This window comes from Bombina bombina, chromosome 1 (genome assembly GCF_027579735.1).
Source record: "Bombina bombina isolate aBomBom1 chromosome 1, aBomBom1.pri, whole genome shotgun sequence".
In the NCBI taxonomy this organism is placed as follows: domain Eukaryota; kingdom Metazoa; phylum Chordata; class Amphibia; order Anura; family Bombinatoridae; genus Bombina; species Bombina bombina.
This window is the reverse complement of record NC_069499.1, coordinates 580,700,100-580,725,087: the sequence shown is the minus strand read 5'-3', so window position 1 is coordinate 580,725,087 and position 24,988 is coordinate 580,700,100. Positions and strand designations below refer to the sequence as shown.

General features: G+C 37.5%; 1 protein-coding gene across 1 annotated transcript in view; it reads right to left on the bottom strand.

The window, feature by feature from the left end:
- Positions 1-24,988, bottom strand: part of LOC128645669 (uncharacterized) — a 369,635-nt gene that overhangs the window by 68,550 nt on the left and 276,097 nt on the right. Inside the window, exon 5 of the mRNA XM_053698822.1 lies at positions 259-359. Coding sequence (XP_053554797.1) covers positions 259-359 — 101 coding nt within the window. The remainder of the gene's footprint in view (positions 1-258; positions 360-24,988) is intronic.

Genomic DNA, 24,988 nt, shown 5'->3' with positions numbered 1-24,988 from the left:
ATCTGGCCCCTGTGAAAACAGTCAGCCACATGTTTTCATCAGATCAGACCCCAGTCAATCTATCAACAACATAAAAAACATCAGACTGGACCCTTCACCTGTACCTGTCAACAATATTATGGTATGTGAGTTTTCTCTAAGATGTTAAACAAAAGTGTCAAAGTGGGCTAAAATTAACACTGAGACCCATTGCAGAGCACTGTAGTATCTTCTATGGAAGTTGTTGCAAAACATATGAAGCAGGAAGAATGTTCTTACCATTGTTTATCGATTAATGGCAAAGCCTTGAATACCATTTCGTAATCATCAAGCATATGATCCATGGCTTTATCAGCATACTTGTAACAAGCTTTCCAGACCTGTAATACAAACATGGAATGACAATATAACTATAAGAAATGGCACACAAGAAATTATACTAAATCATTTTCAGGTCTTTCTCAGATCTTTACAATTTTACAAATAAAAATAATAGACATAACAATAATAATTAGTTTTATTAGCATTATTATTAGATTTTTGTAGTGAATGTCTGTTCGACCTTGCTAAATGCTGACAGCACACACTGTTAGCATTTAACATTGCACAAGCTTTCTGTTGAATTAGCAGTTTTATTCAAATCTCAAAACTCTAAAAAAGTTCCAATGTTCAAAATGGAGACTTTTTGCACTATATAACTTTTAGTGCAGAAGGGTAAATTTACGTCTACTCCATACTTTAAAGATGCCTATTTGCATATCCCTATTTACAGGGATGATACAAAATTCCTCAGATTTGCCTTCCTTAATAGGCATTATCAATGTGTGTTACTCCCAAGAATATTTTCAAAGGTTCTCGGAGCTCTTTTGTCTGTAGTGAGAAGAACTCATGGCATGGCAGTAGCTCCTTAATTAGATGACATTCTGGTAAGTCTGCTTCTATTCAGATGGCTCAGGAACATACAAATGTAGTTCTCCCATTCCTTCGTTCCCATGGTTGGAAAATCAACCTCCCAAAAAGCTTTTTACAACCACATACTAGAGTTTCATAGGCTCTGTAACAAGAAACACTTGCTCACTAAAGTTGCAGAAGGCCTGTGCCCTTCTTCAACAAACTCTTTTTCTATCAGTACTACAATGCATGGAAGTAGTTGATCTCATGGTTGCAGCTTCAGATGCTTTATCCTTTGACAGATTCTACCTTCACATGTTACAACAGTGGAATGGAAATTACAGGAAAAGAAGGGTGCAATGGCACTACTAGGAATATAGAGGAGTGGGCTAGTAATAGTCTAAATTCAGGCCTTAGTTATAATCTTATATGCCCATAGCACTCATATCCTCATATAGAAAAACAATGATGTGACGTGACATGTGTGTGAAAGAAATGACACATTAAAAATTAAGCTTTAATATTTAATTTAAAAATTGGGCACACTTAAAAACCCTAGGCAACTGGTGGTTATTTAGTAAAGTATGTCTGTGAGTGTTCAGACACAGTAATTGTGGTATATCAGATAATCATTAAAACTCCTACTGAGGATTGTCTTAATTATGTAGCCAGTGTAACCGATATGAGTGCTTTAAAGAAACCGATATGAGTGCTTTAAAGAAAGGTTAGCATAGGTTGTATGCATCCCTGAACAGTAGAGTCTTTAGGGAGCCAGTCTGAAGAAGTCCTGTTAACGGGAGTGTGATGAAGTAATATAGAGGAGGAGCGTAGGAGGTCATGAGCAGAGCGAAGGGGACTGGAGGTAGAGTATCTGGAGACAAGGTCTGAGATATAGGGCTTTATATGTCAGAGTGAGAATTTTGTGTTTGATCCTAGAGGCAAGAGGGAGCCAGTGAAGTGATTGGAAGAGAGGTGCAGTAGATGAAGAGCGACGTGTAAGGAAGATAAGCAGAGAGAAGTGGCCTTTTGATTTTGCTGTAAGTAGGCCGTTGGTACCATGGATTTTGGTCTTTTCAGGAGATGAGGTTACAAATGATCATCTTGGAACTATGTGCAGTTTTCAGGGCACTCCAGAGTTGCCCCTGTTATGACAGGAGTTTTTCTCAGGTTTCAGTCAGATAATGTCACAGCAGTGGTTTGCCTCAATCTCCAAAGAAGGACTCAAAGTGCCTTAGAAATGAAAGAAGTAGCATTCGTTCTGACTTGGGCAGAACACCATCATTGCAGCATTTCAGCAATTCACATTCCATGTGTGAACAATTGGGAAGTGGACTTCCTCCGTTGTCACTAGTCCTTAAATCAGGGAGTATTTATTAAGCCTATCGGCACAGCTCAGGCTATGTTGCAGTAACCAAAGGTCAGGTTCTCTAGAGCAGCCAGTGCTGCCCTGCTGGTGAGGTGACGGTCAGGAGGCGTGCTACTGCTGGGGATCTGATACTGTCAAGACTTGGGGCCAAGCTAAGGGCCTGATGATAAAAGATTTCCCTGTTTGTGGTGTGATTGTAGTGCCTACTACTAAGTGCTAAAAGAAAAAGGGAGGAACCTTCCAGCACTTTGGGATCTCTCAAGATTCTAGACAGGTACATTTTGCTATACTTCCCTAAAGGGTGTTCTCTGAATTTCATTCTGTATGTGAGAAGCCCATTGCAACATGGCACTGCACGATATGATATGAGAGATTTGTTACACTTAAAATTTGAACTTAGTATTTTATATTACTTTATACTTCAGATTGGGTCCTTTCAGTATTATTACATTTAAGCTTTGCATTTTCTATTTTCTATTTTATACTTATTTTAATACATTTAGATTTAGTTACACAAAAACTGTCAGAGCATAATACTAAATACACTGCTGTATACAGAATCTATATGAATTAAAATAGAAAATAGAAAGTGCAAAGTTTAAATGTTATAAAACTTAATATGATTATTTGGGGCACCAACTAAACAATCAATGTCATAGCCAATATAAAAAAAAAAATTAAAAGCATACAAGATGGTTTGCAAATTTCCAAGTGGTATACAGTCATGCATCCAAATATCTTGTACTAAAATAGATAGCGACACATTAAAGGTGACAAAAAATATATATACACCCAAGGATCTAAAAAATTCCAAAGAGTCCCACAGAAACACTATGTAGGGTCTCAATACGTCCTCCACAGGCAGCACTTCAAACTGGTCAAATACATCAGTATTTAGAAAACAGCAAAGAAAAGGAGTTGCCTCATGGTGCAGTATAACCAAATCTTGATACTATAAAAATGGAATAGATAATCACCCACTCACATTTAGAAAAGTACTTGACAGTACTAACCACGCCAACCGAGACCTCACAGCTGCTCGATAAGCTCACCACCAGCTGCAGGAATACCGTAACTTTTTTGCATCCATTCTCATAGGAAAAGTTTGTCCGGTTTCCAAAGGAAAAGAGGTCATCAAACTTTGATCAGAGTGTCAAGACAAGCATGGATTGTATGTTAACAAAAGGAGCTGAATTAAAAACAATAAAAAAACAACTTGTGTTTTGGCTATTATAAACCATTTCATAAAGGTTAATAATCTTATTACCAGTGTTCACAGAAAATGTTGCCAGACGGGTGGCATTATAAAGAAGCCGGGTTGAGGCAGTGTAATATTTTCTGATATTATCATGTCATTATCAATTTATGCAATACAAATGTAACTTTTTTTAGCTAATATTAGATTAGTATTGGCTACAATTTTAGCCGGGTGGTTAGTAAAATCAGCTGGGTGGTGCACCTGCTAAAAAAAGGTCATGGGAAAAACACTGATTACACATTCTCCTGTTTAATGACACAAATTACAATAATAAAGGAGTGCTTGGTCTAATCCACAGTCTCTTATGTTCAGTGTAACAGAGATCCAGTTTGTGGATTAATGATAGTCCCAATAGATGCTGTAATCCTGGGAATAAAAGTAAATAGGTTTAATTAAAGATAAGGATGTCCTTTCTCTCCCCCCACAACAATTACCTCCGCTTCTACCTCTGTGCATACTGATCTGCAGGGTGATGGTGTAATCTGATACCTGACGGTTGGTTGGTCAAGCTCTTCAGCTTTTACCACTTTCGCTGTGTCAGGTGGAATGCCAGGACTAACTGTGGACTTCTTCTTTCCAAAAGGGCGATAAGACCCCTCTGGAGCAAGTCCGGTCTGTGTGTCCCCCTCATAGTGCTGTAAGCTGTTAGCATGTAGCGGTGAAAGCTTCCTAGTGCATGGAGGGGGGAGGTTCCTCTCCAGGACCCATATGGCGGTATTCCCAACCGCAGTGATACAAAAGATTCAAAAAAGGAAAAGTCACTCTGAAAGTCTTGAAAAGTCTATTAAACACAAAGTTTATTGGATAAATCCAGCCAGTGTAAATATCAGGTCACAGACAGTGTTTGCCTGATGCGTTTCGCACATGCGTACATGCACTTCTTCGGAGGCTACTTAGAATCTGGCATCACAGAGCTATATACATATGTCAGACCAATCAGTAATGATGTTACAATCATCCAATAAAGATAACCCTATCATATGGAGAGCACAAGTAAGTTGAAAGAACAACATTGTCATACATGAAAGACAAAGTCACTATTGAACTTAATAGTGCTCCATACGTAGGGATCATCATACTTACGTTTATACATAATATCAAAATTGCAATTTGTTTAACAACAAATGTTATTAGCTGAAATTGCTAAGGATAATATGACAATTAATCAATAAACATATAGAACAAAAATGGCAACGAAAGAAATGAATGCATGAATATTTTTTATACAAATATAAAATTAACCAATTAGGTGCCTAAAAAGATGAAACATAATAAATAAAAAGCAAAGCAATAATAATTAATATGTATCTGTAAAAATATAAATGAGAATAACAATAAGAAAATAAAAATGAAAAATGGGATAAATCAGATATACAAAAAAGATTGGTCCTACCAACATATGTAACCACAACACAAAATGAAAGGACATGGGATAATTATAATAAACCTAGAGATGTCAATATGACATTCATATGAAGATATATAAGATATCACTATGAGATAGTATGAAATGTGTCCTAAAGTATAGAACTAATGTAGAAAATAGTTGACGTCAAAGCAATTAGGGTTGTAGTTGAAAGTGGATATGCTATATGTTATCAATTAAGATATAACTCAAGGCACATACTAACATTCGGGTAGATTTAGAGTTTGGCGTTAGCCGTCAAAACCAGCGTTAGAGGCTCCTAACGCTGGTTTTGGGCTACCGCTGGTATTTAGAGTCAGTAAGGAAAGGGTTTAACGCTCACTTTGCAGCCGCGACTTTTCCATACCGCAGATCCCCTTACGTCATTTGCGTATCCTATCTTTTCAATGGGATCTTTCTAACGCCGGTATTTAGAGTCGTGGCTGAAGTGAGCGTTAGAAATCTAACGACAAAACTCCAGCCGCAGAAAAAAGTCAGTAGTTAAGAGCTTTTTGGGCTAACACTGGTTTATAAAGCTCTTAACTACTGTGCTCTAAAGTACACTAACACCCATAAACTACCTATGTACCCCTAAACTGAGGCCCCCCCACATCGCCGCCACTCTATTAACATTTTTTAACCCCTAATCTGCCGACCGCACACCGCCGCCACCTACGTTATCCCTATGTACCCCTAATCTGCTGTTCCGATCAGCCAATAGAATGCGAGCTCAATCTGATTGGCTGATCGGATCAGCCAATCGGATTGAACTTGAATCTGATTGGCTGATTCCATCAGCCAATCAGATTTTTCCTACCTTAATTCCGATTGGGTGATAGAATCCTATCAGCCAATTTAAAGGAACCGTCATTCGTCGGGAAGTCGTCGGTGAAGATGGATGTTCCGCGTCGGCGGGTTGAACTACATGGATCCGGAAGAAAGAAGATTGAAGATGCCGCTTGATAGAAGACTTCAGTCGGATCATGGACCTCTTCAGCTCCCGCTTGGATGAAGACTTCAGCCGGATCATGGACATCTTCAGCCCCCCGCTTGGGCTTGGATCAAGACATCGGAGGCTCTTCTGGATCGATCGGTGAACCCTGCGTGGTGAAGACAAGGTAGGGAGATCTTCAGGGGGGTAGTGTTAGGTTTATTTAAGGGGGGTTTGGATTAGATTAGGGGTATGTGGGTGGTGGGTTGTAATGTTGGGGGGGGTATTGTATGTTTTTTTTTACAGGCAAAAGAGCTGAATTCTTTGGGGCATGCCCCGCAAAGGGCCCTTTTCAGGGCTGGTAAGGTAAAAGAGCTTTTCTATTTTAATTTTAGAATAGGGTAGGGCATTTTTTTATTTTGGGGGTCTTTGTTATTTTATTAGGGGGCTTAGAGTAGGTGTAATTATTTTAAAATTGGTGTAATATTTTTCTAATGTTTGTAAATATTTTTTATTTTTTGTAACTTAGTTCTTTTTTATTTTTTGTACTTTTTTATTTTACAGGGAATTTTGTAATTATTTTAACTAGGTAGCTATTAAATAGTTCTTAACTATTTAATAGCTATTGTACCTGGTTAAAATAAATACAAAGTTGCCTGTAAAATAAATATAAATCCTAAAATAGCTACAATATAATTATAATTTATATTGTAGCTATATTAGGGTTTATTTTACAGGTAAGTATTTAGCTTTAAATAGAAATAATTTATTTAATAAGAGTTAATTTATTTCGTTAGATTTAAATTATATTTAACTTAGGGAGGTGTAAGTGTTAGGGTTAGACTTAGCTTTAGGGGTTAATACATTTATTAGAGTAGCGGTGAAGTCCGGTCGGCAGATTAGGGGTTAATAATTGTAGGTAGGTGGCGGAGACTTTGGGGACGGCAGATTAGGGGTTAATAAATATAATATAGGGGTCGGCGGTGTTAGGGGCAGCAGATTAGGGGTACATAGGGATAACGTAGGTTGCGGCGGTGTACGGAGCGGCAGATTAGGGGTTAAAAAAAATATGCAGGTGTCAGCAATAGTGGGGGCGGCAGATTAGGGGTTAATAAATATAATATAGGGGTCGGCGGTGTTAGGGGCAGCAGATTAGGGGTATATAGGGATAACGTAGGTTGCGGCGGTGTACGGAGCGGCAGATTAGGGGTTAATAAAATATGCAGGGGTCAGCGATAGCGAGGGCGGCAGATTAGAGGTTAATAAGTGTAAGGTTAGGGGTGTTTAGACTCGGGGTACATGTTAGAGTGTTAGGTGCAGACTTAGGAAGTGTTTCCCCATAGGAAACAATGGGGCTGCGTTAGGATCTGAACGCTGCTTTTTTGCAGGTGTTAGATTTTTTTTAAGCTCAAACTGCCCCATTGTTTCCTATTGTCAGGGTTTCTATAATTCGGTACTTCCCTGCAAGTCAAAATGGATTTGATTAACGTAAGGACCACAACTGCAGCTTAGTGGTGTTGTTTTAAGTGTATGTGACATACTGCTAACAGTAATGGGCGCAGCGTGGGTAGCAGTATGAGCCAATGCACTTTAGTTTTATATTAGGTTCTAGAGATCAATGGCTGAGATAATTGAGCTTATAGCCCAGCTAAGTATTGATTCTCTACACCTGGGTTAAGTATTGTAGCAATTGCTTTAAGTATCCCAGGACTGGAATACTAACTCAGTACTTATATAGATATAGTACGGTTTGGCCCAATTATATGTATTAAGTCAGAATCTACTGTCATTTGTATGAGCGTGACAGTTATTTATTAGAGAGATAAGGCAGAAATAGCTGTTAGACAAGGTACATTCAAGTAACGCACTAAGGGAGATCAAGATCTGGTTTCAGCCAAGTTTGGATTAGGCAGCAACAAAGACTTTGAACTGTGGCATTAAATATCAGCGTGACTTACTTCAAGTAATAAAGGAGGAGGTCTGGTAATAGTAAGCCTGGAGATTGGTTTCCTAGAAGCGGAGGTGGCGAGGGTAGCTTGCTCCATTGCTATGCTGTGAGCGGTCTGGTCGGCGCGGCCAGGTACGTTGGCGTGTGACGTCACCGCTAACTCCGCGAGAGGTTGATGCTGCTGTGAGAGCGCAGCCGAGTGGTTTGAGTTGTTCAGTAAGTGCGGCTGTGAAGTATACAGCTTGCTTTAGAAATAACCAAGCAGTGATTCCTTGTGCCTGTGTTATTTTATGTTAATTTCTGTGGGAGGTGTCAGCGCCAAGTGTGGAAAAACAGTTACTTGTAAAGGATAGATGAGAGAAGTAGGCATGCACAATAAATATGACACCTATGGGGGAATCGTGCACGAGAACGTTTTTGAAGCTGGCGGCGTCCGTAAGCACCGCTGGTATTTAGAGTTGCAGTGGCGGTAAATTATGCTCTACGCTCCCTTTTTGGAGCCTAACGCACTGAAAACGCAGCCATTCTATGAACTCTAAATACCAGCGGTATTTAAAAGGTGCGGGGGAAAAAAAGCATGCGTAGCTAACGCACCCCTTTGGCCACAGAACTCTAAATCTAGCCGATTGTAACTACAAATTGATAATTATATCAATGTTAATAGGCCTAAGAGGAAAAAGATAAGAGGATATGGTGATAATGGTATTCGGTTAGGGGAGAAAATAGTCTAGATAAATCTATAAAGGTATAATTAGGGCATTATTGTAAGGGGGATTTAGAAACAGAGATCCACATCTAGACGTCTGTTGATACCCTCTGGATACCTAGAGGCCGAATTATCAAGCCGTCAACTATGCTGCATTTGACGGCCCCAATACGCTTGCCTAACATCGCCTAACATTGCGGCTGTGGACCTGAATATGCTCTCCTTATTTATAAAAAAAGCTGTCAAAAAGCCGCACACCAAGTACGGAGCGATGAGCAGCGGACTGTTGTTAACTAACAGTCATTGATCTCGCTGCTATTCAGCTTTTTCCCAACTTTATTTATACCCTGTCACTAAACACCGCCACTATACTAAAATGTTTAACCCCTATCCCGCCGCTCCCGGACCCCACAACACATAAAGTTATTAACCACTATCCCGCTGTTCCCGGACCCCTCCGCAACCTAAATAAAGTTATTAACCCCTATCCTGCCACTCCCGGACTCCTCTGCAACTTAAATAACCCACATCACTACCACTTACTAGACCCATTAACCCCTAAACCGCCATAAACTAAAATAAGCTATTAACCCCTATACCTAACAACCCGATAAATTTAAATTAAAATTACCTCATCCCTATGTTATAATAAATTTAAACTTACCTGTAGAATTAAATTAAACTATATTAAACTATTAATTAACCTACCCTAACTATTATACTAAAATTACATTAAACTATATTAAACTATTAATTAACCTACCCTAACTATTATACTAGAACTACATTAAACTACCAATTAAATTAACTATATTACATATTTAAAAACCTAACCCTACTCAAGTTATTTAAATCTACAATTAAAAATTACTAAATTACAAAACAATAACAACCAAGTTACAAAAAATAAAAAACACTAAGTTACAAAAAATAAAAAACACTAAGTTACAAAAAATAAAAAACCACAGTATCAAAAATAAAAAACAATTACACCTAATCTAAGAGCCCTATAAAAATAAAAAGCTCCCCCAAAATACCCCCCCCCCAGTCTACAATAAACTACCAATGGCCCTTAAAAGTGCCTTTTGATTGGCATTGCATCAAATAAATCAGCTCTTTTACCTGTAAAAAAAATACAAACAAACCCCCAACAGTAAAACCCACCACCCAACCAACCAACCCCCGCAATAAAAACCTATCTAAAAAAACATTGCCCTGAAAATGGCATTTGTATGGGCATTGCCCTTAAAAGGGCATTTAGCTCTTTTACATTGCCCCTAACCTAAAATTAAAACCCACCCAATAAACCCTTAAAAAAACCTAACACTAACCACCAACGATCCACTTACAGTTTTCGAAGACCAGACATCCATCCTCATCCAAGCGGCAGAAGTCCTCAGCGAAGCCAGCAGAAGTCTTCATCCATGCGGGCCGAAGTCTTTATCCAAACTGGCAGAAGTCTTCATCCAGACGGCATCTTCTATCTTCATCCATCCAGCGCGGAGCGGGTCCATCTTCAAGACATCCGGCGCGGAGCATCCTCTTCTTCTGGCGTCTGTTGAAGAATGAAGTTTCCCTTTAAATTATGTCATCCAAGATGGTGTCCCTTACATTCCGATTGGCTGATAGAATTCTATAAGCCAATAGGAATTAAGGGGGGGGAATCTTATTGGCTGTTGCAATCAGCCAATAGGATTGAGCTTTCATCCTATTGGCTTATCCAATCAGCCAATAGGATTGAGCTTGCATTCTATTGACTGATTTGAATAGCCAATAGAATGCAAGCTCAATCCTATTGGCTGCTTGAATTCTACCTCTTTACTAATTTTAGTAAGCTGATTTTTGTTATAACCCCTTTGGATTAATTTCTCTGTGAAATCATTTGCTTCAATTAAAAAGAACTCATTCATGATTCAGATAGAGAATACATTTTTAAACAATTTTCCAATTTACTTCTATAATTTAATTTGCTTCCTTCTCTTGATATTCTTTGATGAAAGGTTTATCTAGGCAAGCTCATATATATATATATATATTGATTGTGATTGGCTCACTAATGTGATCAGTTAGAAACCATTAGTGCGTTGCTGGTCCTTCAACACATGATATTGAGAATGAAACAAATTAGATAATAGAAGTAAATTAGAAAGTTGTTTAAAATGTTATTCTCTATCTGAATCATGAAAGAAAAAAAATTATGTTTCATGTCCCTTTAAATATTGTCCCTTGGGTATGCCTTTTTTGAGATGTGATATATGACATGAGTTTGCTCTCAAGATGGTATTTTTAGACATAGATTTTCTAAATGTAGATGTGATGATATTGTTGGATTGATTCACACTTAATTTCAAGTCTAGATATTCTATACTCAAGTTGTTACTACTACAGGTAAAAGTTAGATTAAGATCATTATTATTCATATATATCATGAATTTTTCTATTGAATTGTTTTCAGAGTTTTCCCAAATAATGATCAAATCATCAATAAAGCTCCAGTATAGTATAATGTTGTTTTTAAATGGGAAGTTATCTGCAAAGATGTGGCACAGCTCCATCAAACCCATATACGTGTTGGCATAGGCCGGGGCAAACTTAGCCCCCATGGCTGTACCGCATCTTTGCAGGTAATATTCACCTTCATGTACAAAATAATTATGGTTTAGCAGAAACTCTGCTACTTCAACAATGAAGGTAATGAAACCTATTTCATAGTCTGTGTGTCTTTGTAACATTTCGAACATGGCCTTTAAACCTAAGGTGTGGGGTATGTTCGAGTAGAGGGCAGCTACGTAGATGGTAAGCCATTTGTACCCTATTTTCCATTTGAAAATTGAGTTATATCTTAATTGATAACATATAGCATATCCACTTTTTAACTACAACCCTAATTGCTTTAACGTCCACTATTTTCTACATTAGTTGTATACTTTAGGACACATCTCATACCATCTCATAGTGGTATCTTATATATCTTCCTATCAATGTCATATTGACATCTCTAAGTTTATTATAATTCTCCGATACCCTTTCATTTTGTGTTGTCGTTACATATGTGAGTATGACCAATATATGATTGATCCCATTTTTCATTTTAATTTTTTTTTTTTTTTTTTTTTTAAATATTTATTTATATCCAACAAAGTGTACAATCAAATGAAATCAACCTCTTTGTGCCACGCAGGGCTAGGTAAAACAGAGTATAAAACAAAGCGGAACAGTTTAAATCAACAGATTCACTTTCTCTTAGCGAATTAGTGATCCCCTTATATAAGATATTTGTACACTAAGCTGGGATTTTTCTCTTTTAAGTACACAGAAAGAAACGATTGAACATTCAAATAAGCAGGAACACAAAAAAAGAAAAAAAAAAAAAAAAAAAAAAAAAAGAAAAAGAGGGGGTCTTCTCCCCATCCTCTGCCCCCTCTCCCCCTCTCATCTATATAAACGATTGTCTCCAGAGTTCTGGGTAACTATCTGATAACATTAATTGTAAAAATTCTGCTGATTTACTAAAGTATCTTAATACTTGTAGCTGAACTTCCTTAGGTTGACTTAAGATAACTTTATCCCATTTTACTAAATACTTTTTAATCTTGTTTTCTTCGAATATTTGTGGGTCATGCTGCTCTAATAGCATTTGGTATTGGATATTACGGGTAATCGAAGCTATACTTGGAGCATTTCTATCCTTCCACCTTCTTAAGATCATCTGTCTCACTAATAATATCGTTGTGTTTATAAAAGGTTTATTTTGAATCTGATCGTGTATCAGAAAAAAGATATGTACCAGCTTAAGTGTTATTCTGATCGGAAGAAATCTGTTTAGCCAAAATTCTACCTGTTTCCATAGCTTAATGATCTTAGGACAGGCATAAAAGACATGGAAGAGATCAGCATAAGGGAATCTACATCTGAGACAAGTTGTGTCTCCCTTCCATTTAGCTAATCTACTGGGGGTGAGATATGCTCTGTTTAATAGCTTGAAATGCGATTCTCTTATTGCCATATTACTGGAAAATTTCTTTACCATGTTAAAACTCCTTTGAAAGAATCCTCGGTCCATTTCAGGAAAATCTTGTTGCCACATACAAAGAAGACTATTTATTCTTCCTTCTGCATCCTTAGAGATGAGTAGTTGATATATATATGAGATAGAGTGCTTCCCAATGGAAAATAAATTTATTACCGGCTCTAATGGGCCCAGTGACCAGCCTTCCCCCTCCAGTGTCTCTAGACTATACAGAAAATGCCTGATTTGGAGATAGGCAAAAAATGATCTTCTATCTAAACTGAACTCCTTCATTAGGGATTCAAAGGCTTTTACCTGGTTAGACAGTGGGTCTACCATCTGACGTAGAAATATCAGATTATTTGCTGACCATTTCACAAAGGCAGAGAAGGTACAACCACTTTCAAAGTCAGGATTTCCTCTAATGGGTAGATATTTGGAGAGAGTGTGCCTAATCTTTAAATTTTTACAAATTTTATGCCAGGCTATAATCACATTATGTATTGTAAATTTTAGAGTGCACTTTCGCGCCTTTGAGTGGTGTGAGAGATGTAATAATGCTTTGAGGGCGAAGGGAGTTGCAATGTGCTCCTCAATCTCAAAACTGGTGACATAATTGGCGTTAGTTAGCCAATCGAGAGCAATTCTAGCAAAACAGGCTAAATTATAGTTTACCAGATTTGGTAGGGCAAAACCGCCCATTTCTTTTGGATGCATTAATCTGGATAATGCGATACGGGGTTTTTTGGAAGCCCAGAGAAAGCGGGAACACCCTGCATTAAATTTTTTGATGTCGACCTTTCGTAAGAATACAGGGATGTTTTGAATAAAAAATAAAATTCTTGGGAGGGTTCGCATTTTAATTAGTGCAATCCTTGCCGAGAGTGACAATGGTAGTCTTTCCCACTTCTGCATCTCTGAGAGACATTTCCTCCATATAGGGGTAAAATTTAAATCATACCATTTTTCTGGGTTTCTAGAGATATTAATTCCTAGATATTTGATATAGTTGTCAGTTAATTTAAAAGGGTTTTCCAAGAGGCTATTTTTTTTTTTAATTATCCAGAGGATTTCCGATTTAGATAGATTTACTCTATAGCCGGTAAAATCGCTAAATTCCGCCAAAAGATCTACTATAATTGGAATGTTTTTCGAAGAATTCCTTATATAGAATAAAATATCGTCCGCGTAGAGAGATAGAGTTACCTTTTGGTGTTTTAGCTTGATACCTTCAAGTATTTCTCTGCTTTTTATGGCTAAGGGTTCTATTGCCAGATCGAACAGCAGGGGTGAGAGGGGACACCCCTGTCTTGTTCCTTTGCAGAGAGTTATTGGCGGAGAGAGAATATTATTTATACTCAGAAATGAGATAGGATTTTGATATATTAGGGAGATATATGTAAGGAAATGACCTGAAAACCCAAAGTTGTTTAATGTCGTTAATAAATGATCCCATAGGACAGAGTCAAAGGCCTTTTCGGCGTCGACTGTCAGCAACGCAAAATCATGCTTCAGGTCTGACCCTGCCCTATGGGATGCTTGTATATATTCAATCAATAGCATCGCCTTTCTTATATTTTTCTGCGCTGTTCTGCCTGGTATAAAGCCGGTTTGATCCGGGTGAACCACGTCTCCAATTACTTTTTTAAGGCGTGAAGCTAAAATAGTTGCTAATATTTTATAATCGTTATTGAGGAGTGAGATAGGTCTATATGCATCTAGTGAATTGGGATCCTTATCCTTTTTTAGTATCAATGTGATATTGGAGGCCGTAAAGTTTTGGGAGGGTTTGCAGTGTGACAAAAAGTAGTTGTTAAATAACTTGGTCAGGGTAGAAGCAATCTCTTCCTTAAGTATTTTATAAAATTCGGTAGGCAATTGGTCCGGGCCTGGCGCCTTGCCTAAGGTTGAATCTTTAACAGCTTTTATAATCTCTTCGGCTGTGATCTCCTTATTTATTATATTTAACTGGGCCTCAGAGATTTTTGGGATCTTAATACTATTCCAAAACCTGTCTTTCGTTTCCTGATTGACTTCAGCAGGCGCATATAACTTCTGAAAAAATAAAAAAAATTGCCTATTGATATCCTTTGGGGTATTAAATTTTTGGCCTTCCGATACTATTGATCCTATGTAATTATTTTTCCTTTTATTTTTCGAAATATTAACCAACATTTTTGCCATCCTTGAGGAGGCAGTACCAAACAGTGCTTTATTTTTGAGTTCAGCTTGTAACTGGTTTTGTGTCAAAAATATTTCCCTCTCTTTTTTAGCCCTCTGATAGACGTCCCAATTCTCTTTACTCGGATTATCGATGTATCTAGTGAATTTATTCTTCAATGTATTAGTTAGTTGAAGTTCCCTAGCTTTTGTCTTTCTTTTCCTTTTGATCATGTAGGCCTTGATCTCTCCCCTAAGAAATGCCTTGGCGGCTTCCCAGTATATTTCTATCTTGTGGAGATAATCCTTATTTAAAGAGGCATAATCTCTCCATTTTTGAGTGAGCCAATTCCGAAAGTGGATATTGGCCTGAAGAAAGGAAGGGAAAAAAAACTTGCCACACCGATTCTCTCTGTAATTCCCCAGCTGGACAGATATAGAGATAATAGCATGGTCCGATAGAACTATGTTCTCAATATCTGACTTAATTTCCAAGCGTAAAAGTCTTCCGTTACCAGGAACATGTCTATTCTGGAAAATGTATGAAAGGTCTTTGACTCACACGTGAACATTTTCTCATCCGGGTGTTGTGTTCTCCATATATCCCTTAGCCCAAGACCCTTCATAAAAGATTTCAGAATTTTAGCCTCCTTTCTGGACCTATAAGAACCGCTTGCTCTTAATCTATCCAGCTGGGGGACACAAACGCTGTTAAAATCGCCGCCGATAATCAATTGTGAATCTGCTGATTTGATTAATTTTGTATAAAGCTCATCCCAAAAGTCTGGACGACACTCATTTGGTGCATAGAGGTTGCATAATGTATAGTGGCATTTGTTAATTTCTACTTCTAAGATAATATACCTGCCCTCTACATCGCTATACTGTGATATAAGCTCAAATTCTAATTCCTTTTTAAAAATACAAGCTACTCCTCTCTTTTTTTTAACTACTGGAGCCGCATACACTTCCCCAATCCATCCCATTTTTAGTTTCTCTATTTCCTTCAGACTCAAGTGTGTTTCCTGTAGGAAAGCAATATCAGGTTTATGACTCTTTAGATGGTGAATTATTTTTTTTCTTTTAATGGGGGAGGAGAACCCCCCCACGTTCCATGACACTAACTTAAGTGTATTTTTCATCTCTATTGCAGTACCTTTTTAGAGCTACTAACAGAACCCAGTAGTGGGGGGTAACGACAGGAGGAGACCGAGAGGGGAGAGGGAGAGGGGAGAGAAGATAGAAGAAAAAAAAAAAAAAAAAAATAGCAGAAAACAAACAGAGACAAAAAGAAACAAAATAAATAGGTGGTAGAAAACAGCCCACCAAATAGCCATTTGCTTGATCCAGAATCAAAATATAGCTTAGTTCAGAAATTCTTATTTTTCTAAAAATTGCTTAACTTCCTCTGCTGTATTTAGTATAACTGTCTCAGTATCTAGAAAAATTTTGATTTTTGCTGGGTAAATCATTGTGGCTCTATAGCCTGCATTAATTAATTTTGTGCACCAAGGAGCCATCAATCTCCTCCTGTTAAAGGTCTCCACAGAAAAATCTTGAAATAAAAAGATACGCTCTTTGTCTATCTCTATAACACCTTTTTTCCTGTAATAGGAGAGGAACCTCTGCTTGTCCTGAAAATTCAGAAGTTTCACTAGAACTGGTCTTTTAGATTTTAAGCCATTATCTTTCTTAGGCCCCAATCTATGAGCTCTCTCCACAGCTATCTCTGTACCATTTAAGGGCATATCTAATAGTTTTGGTAGTGTAGTGTTAATAAAGGTTATTAAGTCAGAGAATTCTGCAGTCTCCGGAAGACCCACTATTTTCATATTGTTTCTCCGCGACCTATCTTCTAGGTCGTCGATACGTGCTTGCAGAGTATCTATGGTCTTAGTATGTGTATTTAAGCATGTCTGATGAGTGTGCTGAAGATCCTCAATGTCAGAGATCCTATTCTCCATTTCTCCTAACCTGCTTGAGACCTGTTTAAGTTCGTTTGTCAGAGTCGCTAAGTCTGTTTTAACTTCTTCAAAGTGTGGTAGAAATAGATCCGACATTTGTTTTACCAAGTTATTAGTATCTATCATAGTATTAGAGCTCGGTATGGACTCCATTGCCCCTGTTTCTGCACTACCTATACTTGACCTGGGCTTTCTGTCTTTTATTTTTGGTGGCATTGTGCTTATCTCCGGTCTACTGATCCCTAGAAATTTGTCCATAAATTGGAATATGTGGGGGGAAGACAAAAGTTATAAAATCTGTGTGCCTGCGTGTGTTTCTATTAACGTGTGAATATCTATATTTATCCTTAGATGAAGTTTTAGTGAAGTGTGTAAAACTGTGTTTATCTATTAAAGTGATATACAGAGGAGCCTAATAATATTCTTCCTTTCCCCTCCCCCTCTCCCCTCCCCCCCCCTGAAAATACAAGGGAGAAAAGAAGAGAGAGAAAGAGAAGAGCGGAGAGAAAAAGAAAGAAGAGAAAAAAAAAAAAAAAAAAAAAGAAAGAGAAAAAAGGAAGGAGAGAAAAAAAAAAAATAAGAACGGCTATGTGCAGAAGTGATTCAGTAAAATAATATGTGACTATACGTGCCCTGTGAGTGTAGGATCCCCCGTTCCTATATCTTAAATATTCCTGCTGTAGGGGATTAGTAGTACTATTAAGGCCTTAGCCGTTTTAGTTTAACTGAGAAGAGCCACACAGCTCAACAGAATCCCTAAAAGAGGAGGACAAAAACACCTGTATGCATATGAACTCAGAGGAGTAAGTAGATAGTTGACTCCTATCGTAACTGTAGGGGTAAAGCAGTTCAAGCATTGACTTCTCTAATACTCTAATACTCCATAAGTCGCAACTGTCTTAATAAGTAAAGTCTTGTCTAAGTAAATAGTATAATTTGTAGACACAGCCTAATGCAATTACAGACAGTATAAACTTAACCTTGCATCTTGCAATCTATGGCAATTGACTAATCATACAATATTTAGCAGAGGAGAGTTTTAACCCCGTTATTGGTAAAATATATCAGACAGCCAGGCAGATTTTGCTCCTAGCAATTCAATATATCATGCATATAAATAAAAAAAAGAAAAAAAAAGAAAAAAGAACCACAAAAAAAAAAAAAGAGGGGCAGAGAACATCTCATTAGATTACAGTATTATATAGTGAAGTTGCAAAAGATAACCCTTAGAGTCTCTGCCTTTGCTATAGCCGTACTATTCCTTTAAGCCCAATAAGGCAGAGGGCTCAGGGGATAACAAAAAAAACAAAAAAAAACGTCCCTTTAAAATGTAATATCAGCTTTTGAATAGTCCCATTTGGAGAGCCCAATAGGTGTATTTATGCAGCCAAAACTTTTCAGGCAGTGGAGAGAAACGCCATATTCAACAGCTTTTGAGGTTAAACAATCACCTCAGCTCCACGACACCGTAGAACTCCCCCCAATCTAATTTATCCCAGATTTACATGCCTGTAGATACAGACCAGACGATAAAATTTTTTTTTTTTCTTTGCTGCCTGGTGCAGAGAAGGCTTATGCAGTTATTTACAGTACATAGGAGTATATGTCTATGGCAGAAAACAATGACTTATCTTTTTCTTTGCCGGTGTCCTTCTCCTTCAGCTGCTAAATCACAGTAATGCAACTACTGGCCTCCGTAATAAAGATGTCCCCACAGATACAATGGCCTTCCTCTCACCTCCTATCCCGGGGTAGATAGATCACATTGCAAGCCATGAAAAGATCAAAGTACACGGCACCTGTGCACCGCATCACCTTGCAATCCACACTAAAACCCGGGGTTCTGGGAGGTTTGTATTCCACAGGAGAAATTGGATACTGCAATCTTGACGTCTTTGCTTAAGCACGCAACTCAATGGAGGATAGTGGTGCTTTCAGTCGGGTAGACCGCGCCTTTAATCAGAGCCTCACCCTCCGGTTACCGGGATACCGGAGCTTAACTTGCCTTGCCTCTCGATGACCTCTCTCTCTTTTTCCTTTCCCTCCTATCCCAGGTCCAGAGAGAGTCAGGAGCGGCGAAAACCACCCCAACCCTCTCTAGACACCGGGGTCCTGGGAGTACAGCGAGGCGGGCTCAGAGCAGGCTGTGGGATAGTGCGGCTGTTTCTTCCACCTGTGACTCTAGCCAATGAGTCTTACAGCAATTTAGACTTCCCGCTATCCAGAAAGTGCAGCGCAACTTGAGGTAAAGATCCCCTCGAGTCCGGGCACCATCTAAGGCCAGGGCGAGATCCACCACAACGGCCGTGGAAAAGCCTGGGGGTGCCTGTGTATCGATGGAGTACTCAGGACGCCAGTTGCATGCGTCCACCTAGGCACCTCCTACAACCGGAAGTCTTTTTTAATTTTAATTTTTTTATTGTTATTCTCATTCATATTTTTACAGATACATATTAATTATTATTGCTTTACTTTTTATTTATTATGTTTCATCTTTTTTGACACCTAATTGCTTAATTTTATATTTTTATAAAAAAAAATCATGCATTTCTTTCTTTCTTTGCCATTGTTGTGCTATATGTTTATATAAATTGATTAATTGTCAAATTATCCTTAGCAATTTCAGCTAATAACATTTGTTGTTAAACAAATTGCAATTTTGATATTATGTATAAACATAAGTATGATGATCCCTACGTTTTTCATGTATGACTGCGCTGGGTGATTGTAACATTGTTACGGATTGGTCTGACATGTGTATATAACTGTGATACCAGATTCTAAGTAGCCTCCGAAGAAGGGCATGTTTGCATGCACGAAATGCGTCAGGAAAACACTGTCTGTGACCTGTTATTTACATTGGCTGGATTTATCCAATAAACTTTGTGTTTAATAGACTTTTCAAGTTTCAGTGTGACTTTTCCTTTTTTGAATCTTTTGTTTAATGACACTTCCTTATCTCTTTCCCACATACATATGCAAACTGGAGTACTAATGTGCACCATGCATATGGAATAGAATAAGTTAAAATCAATATAATAACGATAGGCCCGTGTATCCTTCCTATCCTTCCATGGCACACTAATAGTGGTCTACTAATAGACCGATAAACAAATGCTGTTGAGTGGAGAGTGGGAGAGAAGGTAAAAAGTGTTTTTGGAAAAATAGTTTTTTTTCAGTTCAGAGTTTGCTTCAGAGTCCAGCATAGCAGCAATAAAGGAAGAATCAGGATGCATGCATATTATTGACATATCCTAAGTTTGCAGGGCTGCCATGTGAGGGAGTGAGTTGTGGGGGGGGGGGATAGGTATGGGGGATTTCTGAACCCTGACTTCCAGACTAAGGGTCTGATTTTGAAAGTGCAAGGAGGCGGCAAAATATTCCAAAGGGTCCGCCACTATGTTGAGTGAGCCTGTCGAAATATTTCAAGCTTCCAACATAGGGGCATTGCAGAGGGGCATTTACTATACATGTGATTGGTCAGAGATGATGACTATAGACAGCACCCAGCATTGCTGCCCATATTGGCGATGTATAGTAGAGGATCCTTTGAAATAGAACTGCCATATGTCTAACCACTAATCCTAATACCCCAAACCCAAAGTACCCCATGATTGCAAACTAACACTACACTAATAAAGATCTAAACCGCCACATACCCATCCAAAGTACTATTGTATTAATCCCTATACCGCCACATACCCACAGCAAGTATTTATTCTATTAACCCCTATATCGCCACATACCCACAGCAAGTATCTATCCTATTAACCCCTATACCGACATATACCCACTGCAAGTACTATTCTATTAAACCCTATACCGCCACTTACCTATAACAAGTACTATTTTTTTTTAAACTTTTATTTAAATCCAGCATTATATTGAGAAAAAAAGAAATCAAATTACAAATTTTGCGCCACGCAGGGCCTGATGTTACATATTACAATTAATGTAGACAATACAAGAAAAATAAAAAAGTTGTCAGTATTTCACAGAATTATACCAAAACATAGATTCTAAAATAAATTATATTCTCTGCTGGAGTCTTTTCTTTCCTTTTTTATTCCATTCTCTCAACATTACAACAAATTAGACCTTTTACTATGCAGTAATCTGAAAAATTTTAAGAAAAAAAAACCGTACAGTAAAAAAAAAAATTAAAAAACAAAACACATACAAACAACAAAAAACGAGAAAAAAAAAAAAGGGGGGGGGGGAGAGGGAAGGAATCTTGACCCACCAGTTTGAGGCTTGAGCAGAGCGGATTACCAAACCCCCAGCAAAACTACCTCTGAATTTCTGAAAGGGTAAATCATATATTCTATCTCATTCTGTGTTTTAATAAGTACTGACCATTTTTTAAAGAAACCTTCGATATCCTTTTCCTTTTCCATATTGGTATCTTTTTGATCTAGTATACACTGTTTTTTTAGACAGTTTTTAAGCTCATTTATACTAGGGTTCCTACTTCCTTTCCATTTCTTAAAAATCAAGTACCTTGCCGCTAAGATAATCATATTCACTATTTTATTATACATCCGCAGATTTTTAGTCACGTCCCATAGAAAAATTACATCAGCCACTTTTAATTTTAAAGGGGAAATTTTTAATACTTGATTGATCCAGTATTCAATCTTAAGCCAAAAGCATTTGATTCTGGGACATTCCCAGATCATATGAATGAGATCTGCTGATAAAAATGAACATTTTGGACATTTACAGAAATTAATGTTCCCATATCTAGACCCCTTCTTCGGGGTATAGTAGGTCCTATATAATAGCTTTATATGAGTCTCTCTCCATGTAGCTGATAAGGTAATTTGTAAGACTTTTGAAATGGAAGCATGAATTTTACTTACATTTATATCCTCTTGAGGTATTATTAAATTCCATGCGGTTAATACGTTTCCTAAATTCTTTTCCCCTTTGTTAGAAATTAAGAATTGATAACATGGGGAAATTGACATAAATCCGTTCCTTGCCAACACAAGCCAGTTCTCCAACTTTCCCAGGGACCAATTCCATTTCAAGTTCACAAACGTTTTAATGCAAAGTCTATTCTTATCTATCATCTGAGAAATATTATACAAGCCTAAGGTGTGCCAGTTCTGAAAAGAAACCGATTGTAGTCCCGCTTGAAATTTAGGGTTTCCTTTAATTGGCATATAGTCAGAAATGCTGCTTTTGATGGGTAATATCTTACAGATCTTCCACCATGCTTGTAAAGGATACATTAACGTTTTGAGTCTTTTGATTTCTTGGGGAATTAATTTGATATTACAATGTATTAAAACTAAAGGAAGAAAGAGAGAGCTTACACTTTTTTCAAGTTCATTGTTTATTGTATAATCTTTATTTAAAATCCAGTCGACCACTATTCGAGCAAGAAAAGCCAGGTTATATAATTGTATGTCTGGAAGTGCCAATCCCCCATACTTTCTAGGTAACGATAGTTTCAGTAGCGATATTCTGGGCTTTTTGTTCTGCCATATAAAGTTTCTTATCATGCTGTTGATTTTACCAACATCCTTCCGTTTAAGCATTACTGAGGTATTTTGCAAAATATATAATAATTTCTGGAGAAGTATCATTTTGAATGCAGCAATACGCCCTGAGATTGAAAGTGGAAGGTTCTGCCATACTTTCATACTATCCCTGATCTCGTTCATCACTGGTATTATATTAAGATCATAACATTGATCTATATGAGGTGATATTATTATCCCTAAGTATCTGAAAGATTCAGAGACTCTGAAGGGTATATCTAAAAGGGAACCCGAGGTCTTTCTGATCCAGAGTAACTCCGACTTGGACGCATTGATCCTGTAGCCCGAGAAGGATCCAAATTGTTCTATAATTGACATAATTATAGGTATATTGTTTTGTGTATTGGAAATGTATAGAAGAATATCATCAGCGTACAATGCAATTTTGAGCTCTGTTTTACCTATTTTTATACCTTCCATTTGATCCCTTATCATTATTGCCAGAGGTTCAATTGAAATATCGAAGAGAAGAGGAGAGAGGGGGTACCCCTGAAGTGTCCCTCTTTCAAGTGGTATCTCGAGAGATAGAATATTATTAACAATTATCTTTGTATGTGACTTATTATATATGTTCTCAACAAATTTAAGAAAGTTTCCCTTAAGACCAAATTTAACTAGAGACGTGACCAGATGATCATGATGAATTGAATCAAACGCTTTCTCAGCATCAATAGAGACAATTGCTAAATCTGAGGGATCCCTCTCTCCCCACCTTCTCTGCGAGCTTAAAATAGTCTATTGTAACTAAAACTTCTCTGACTTTTGCTGATGAGTTCCGTTTCTGCAGAAACCCTGCTTGATCTTTATGGATTATTTCAGGGAGTACCAACTGCAATCTTTTAGCTATAATGGAGGTCAGAATTTTTTAGTCAGCATTCAATAGTGCTATGGGCCTATAGGACTCTTTATTGTTAGGATCCTTCCCGGGCTTCAAGATCAAAGTTGTATAGGAGGCACAGAATTGAGGAGAAACTGCATTCCCTTCTGTATAGATGTGATTAAAAAGCTTACTCAGAGGTGGAGCGATCAATGGCGTTAGAATTTTGTAAAATTTGTTGGGCAGTGCGTCCGGCCGTGATGCTTTACTTAATGGGAGATCTTGGATAACTTTCAAGATTTCTGCCTCAGATATTGGAGAGTTTACTATTGTCATCTTTTCACTATTAAGTGTCGGATGAGTGATTTTACTCCAAAATTCTTCAGATTTGACCTTGTCTGAATTTTTCAAGGAGTAGATCTTTCTAAAATAGTCTGAGAAAATATTAGAGATATCTTCCATATTTATATGGATTTTCTCTTTATAATGGAGTTTATCTATTAATGGGGATCTTCTTTCCCTTCTCATCAAGTTAGCCAATAGTTTTCCGGCTTTATCCCCATGTCGGTAGAGTCTTGCCTGAAGCTTTAACTCCTTCTGCGTCTCTTTATAAATTTGGAATGTAATTCTTTCACTTTTTGATCTATTATACTTAATCCAGTTTTCTTGAGAATTATTAAGTAAATAATTATTATATGAGTTAATTACTGATTTTGTCACTTCTGTCTCTCTCATCTTTAGTGTTTTAAGTCTATTAGCACTATATGAAATGATTTCTCCTCTGAGAACTGCCTTTGCGGCCTCCCAGAAGATATTCGGATGATCGACGTAGTCTTTGTTTATCTCCGTGTATTCTTGAAATTTCTCTTTCAGCCAAATTTTAAGTCATTTACCAACCATACAGGAAAGAAGAAGCGAGAAGATCCTGATTTGGAGTTTTTATATAAAATTTCTATTGTAACAGGACTATGATCTGATATGTTGATAGGGAAGATTTTAGCTTTAATTTGCATTTTACAAAGTCTTTCGTCGATAAGAAATAAGTCTATCCTAGATAGAGTTTTATGAGCTCTGGACAAACAGGTATAGTCTCTTACCTCTGGATTCTGCAATCTCCATATATCCCTTATTAATAGATTTTAAAACATTTTCTTAAACATTTTGGTTTCCAGATTATCTCGCTTGTTCTTCCCTGCCATTGGCTTCTGTCTTAACCTGTCTAATGGATAATGTGGAGCCATGTTAAAGTCCCCGCCTAAAATTAGATATCCTCCTGATTCAGTGAGAATTGTTGCCTGCAGATTTCCCCAGAATATTGGGTCAAACCCATTGGGTGCATATAGATTGCAGAGTGTATATAAAGTTCCCTCTATTTTTAGTTTTAGAATTAAATATCTCCCTTCTGGGTCTAGAATACTATGAAGAATTTCATAATTAATATTTTTTCCTAACAGAATTGCCACTCCTCTCTTCCTTTCTATGCCTGTGGCAGCAACTACCTCTTTTACCCAAGAAGACTTCAGTTTCAGCACTTCTTCTACATTTAAATGAGTTTCTTGCAATAGAGCTACGTGGGTATAAATTTTTCGTAGATGTGCTAAATATTTCAAGAGGTTATTTTACATTTATCCACTCTGCTCATTCCTCACCCATCCAGGCCAAAAATACAGCAGAAACAGAAAAAAAAAAAAAAAAGAAAGAAAAAGTAAAAATAAACACAATGCCCCCCTGAAGGGAGACCAACTAACCCAAAAACATAGCGTAACTGAGGAAGGATAAACCATAACAAACAAACAACACCCCCCTGTTGCGGAAGATTCCCCGGGGGCCCCGCATGGCCCCTTGTTGGCCCTTGAACCTTGTAACCTATATCAACCGATAGAAGGTAAAATAGCCTTACATTTTGAATTGTATCACCTATTATCTTGATTCCCTAGCTTATCTACAAATTTTTCCGCTTCTTTGGCAGATTCAAAGAAATGAGCTTCATCATTGACTAGGATCT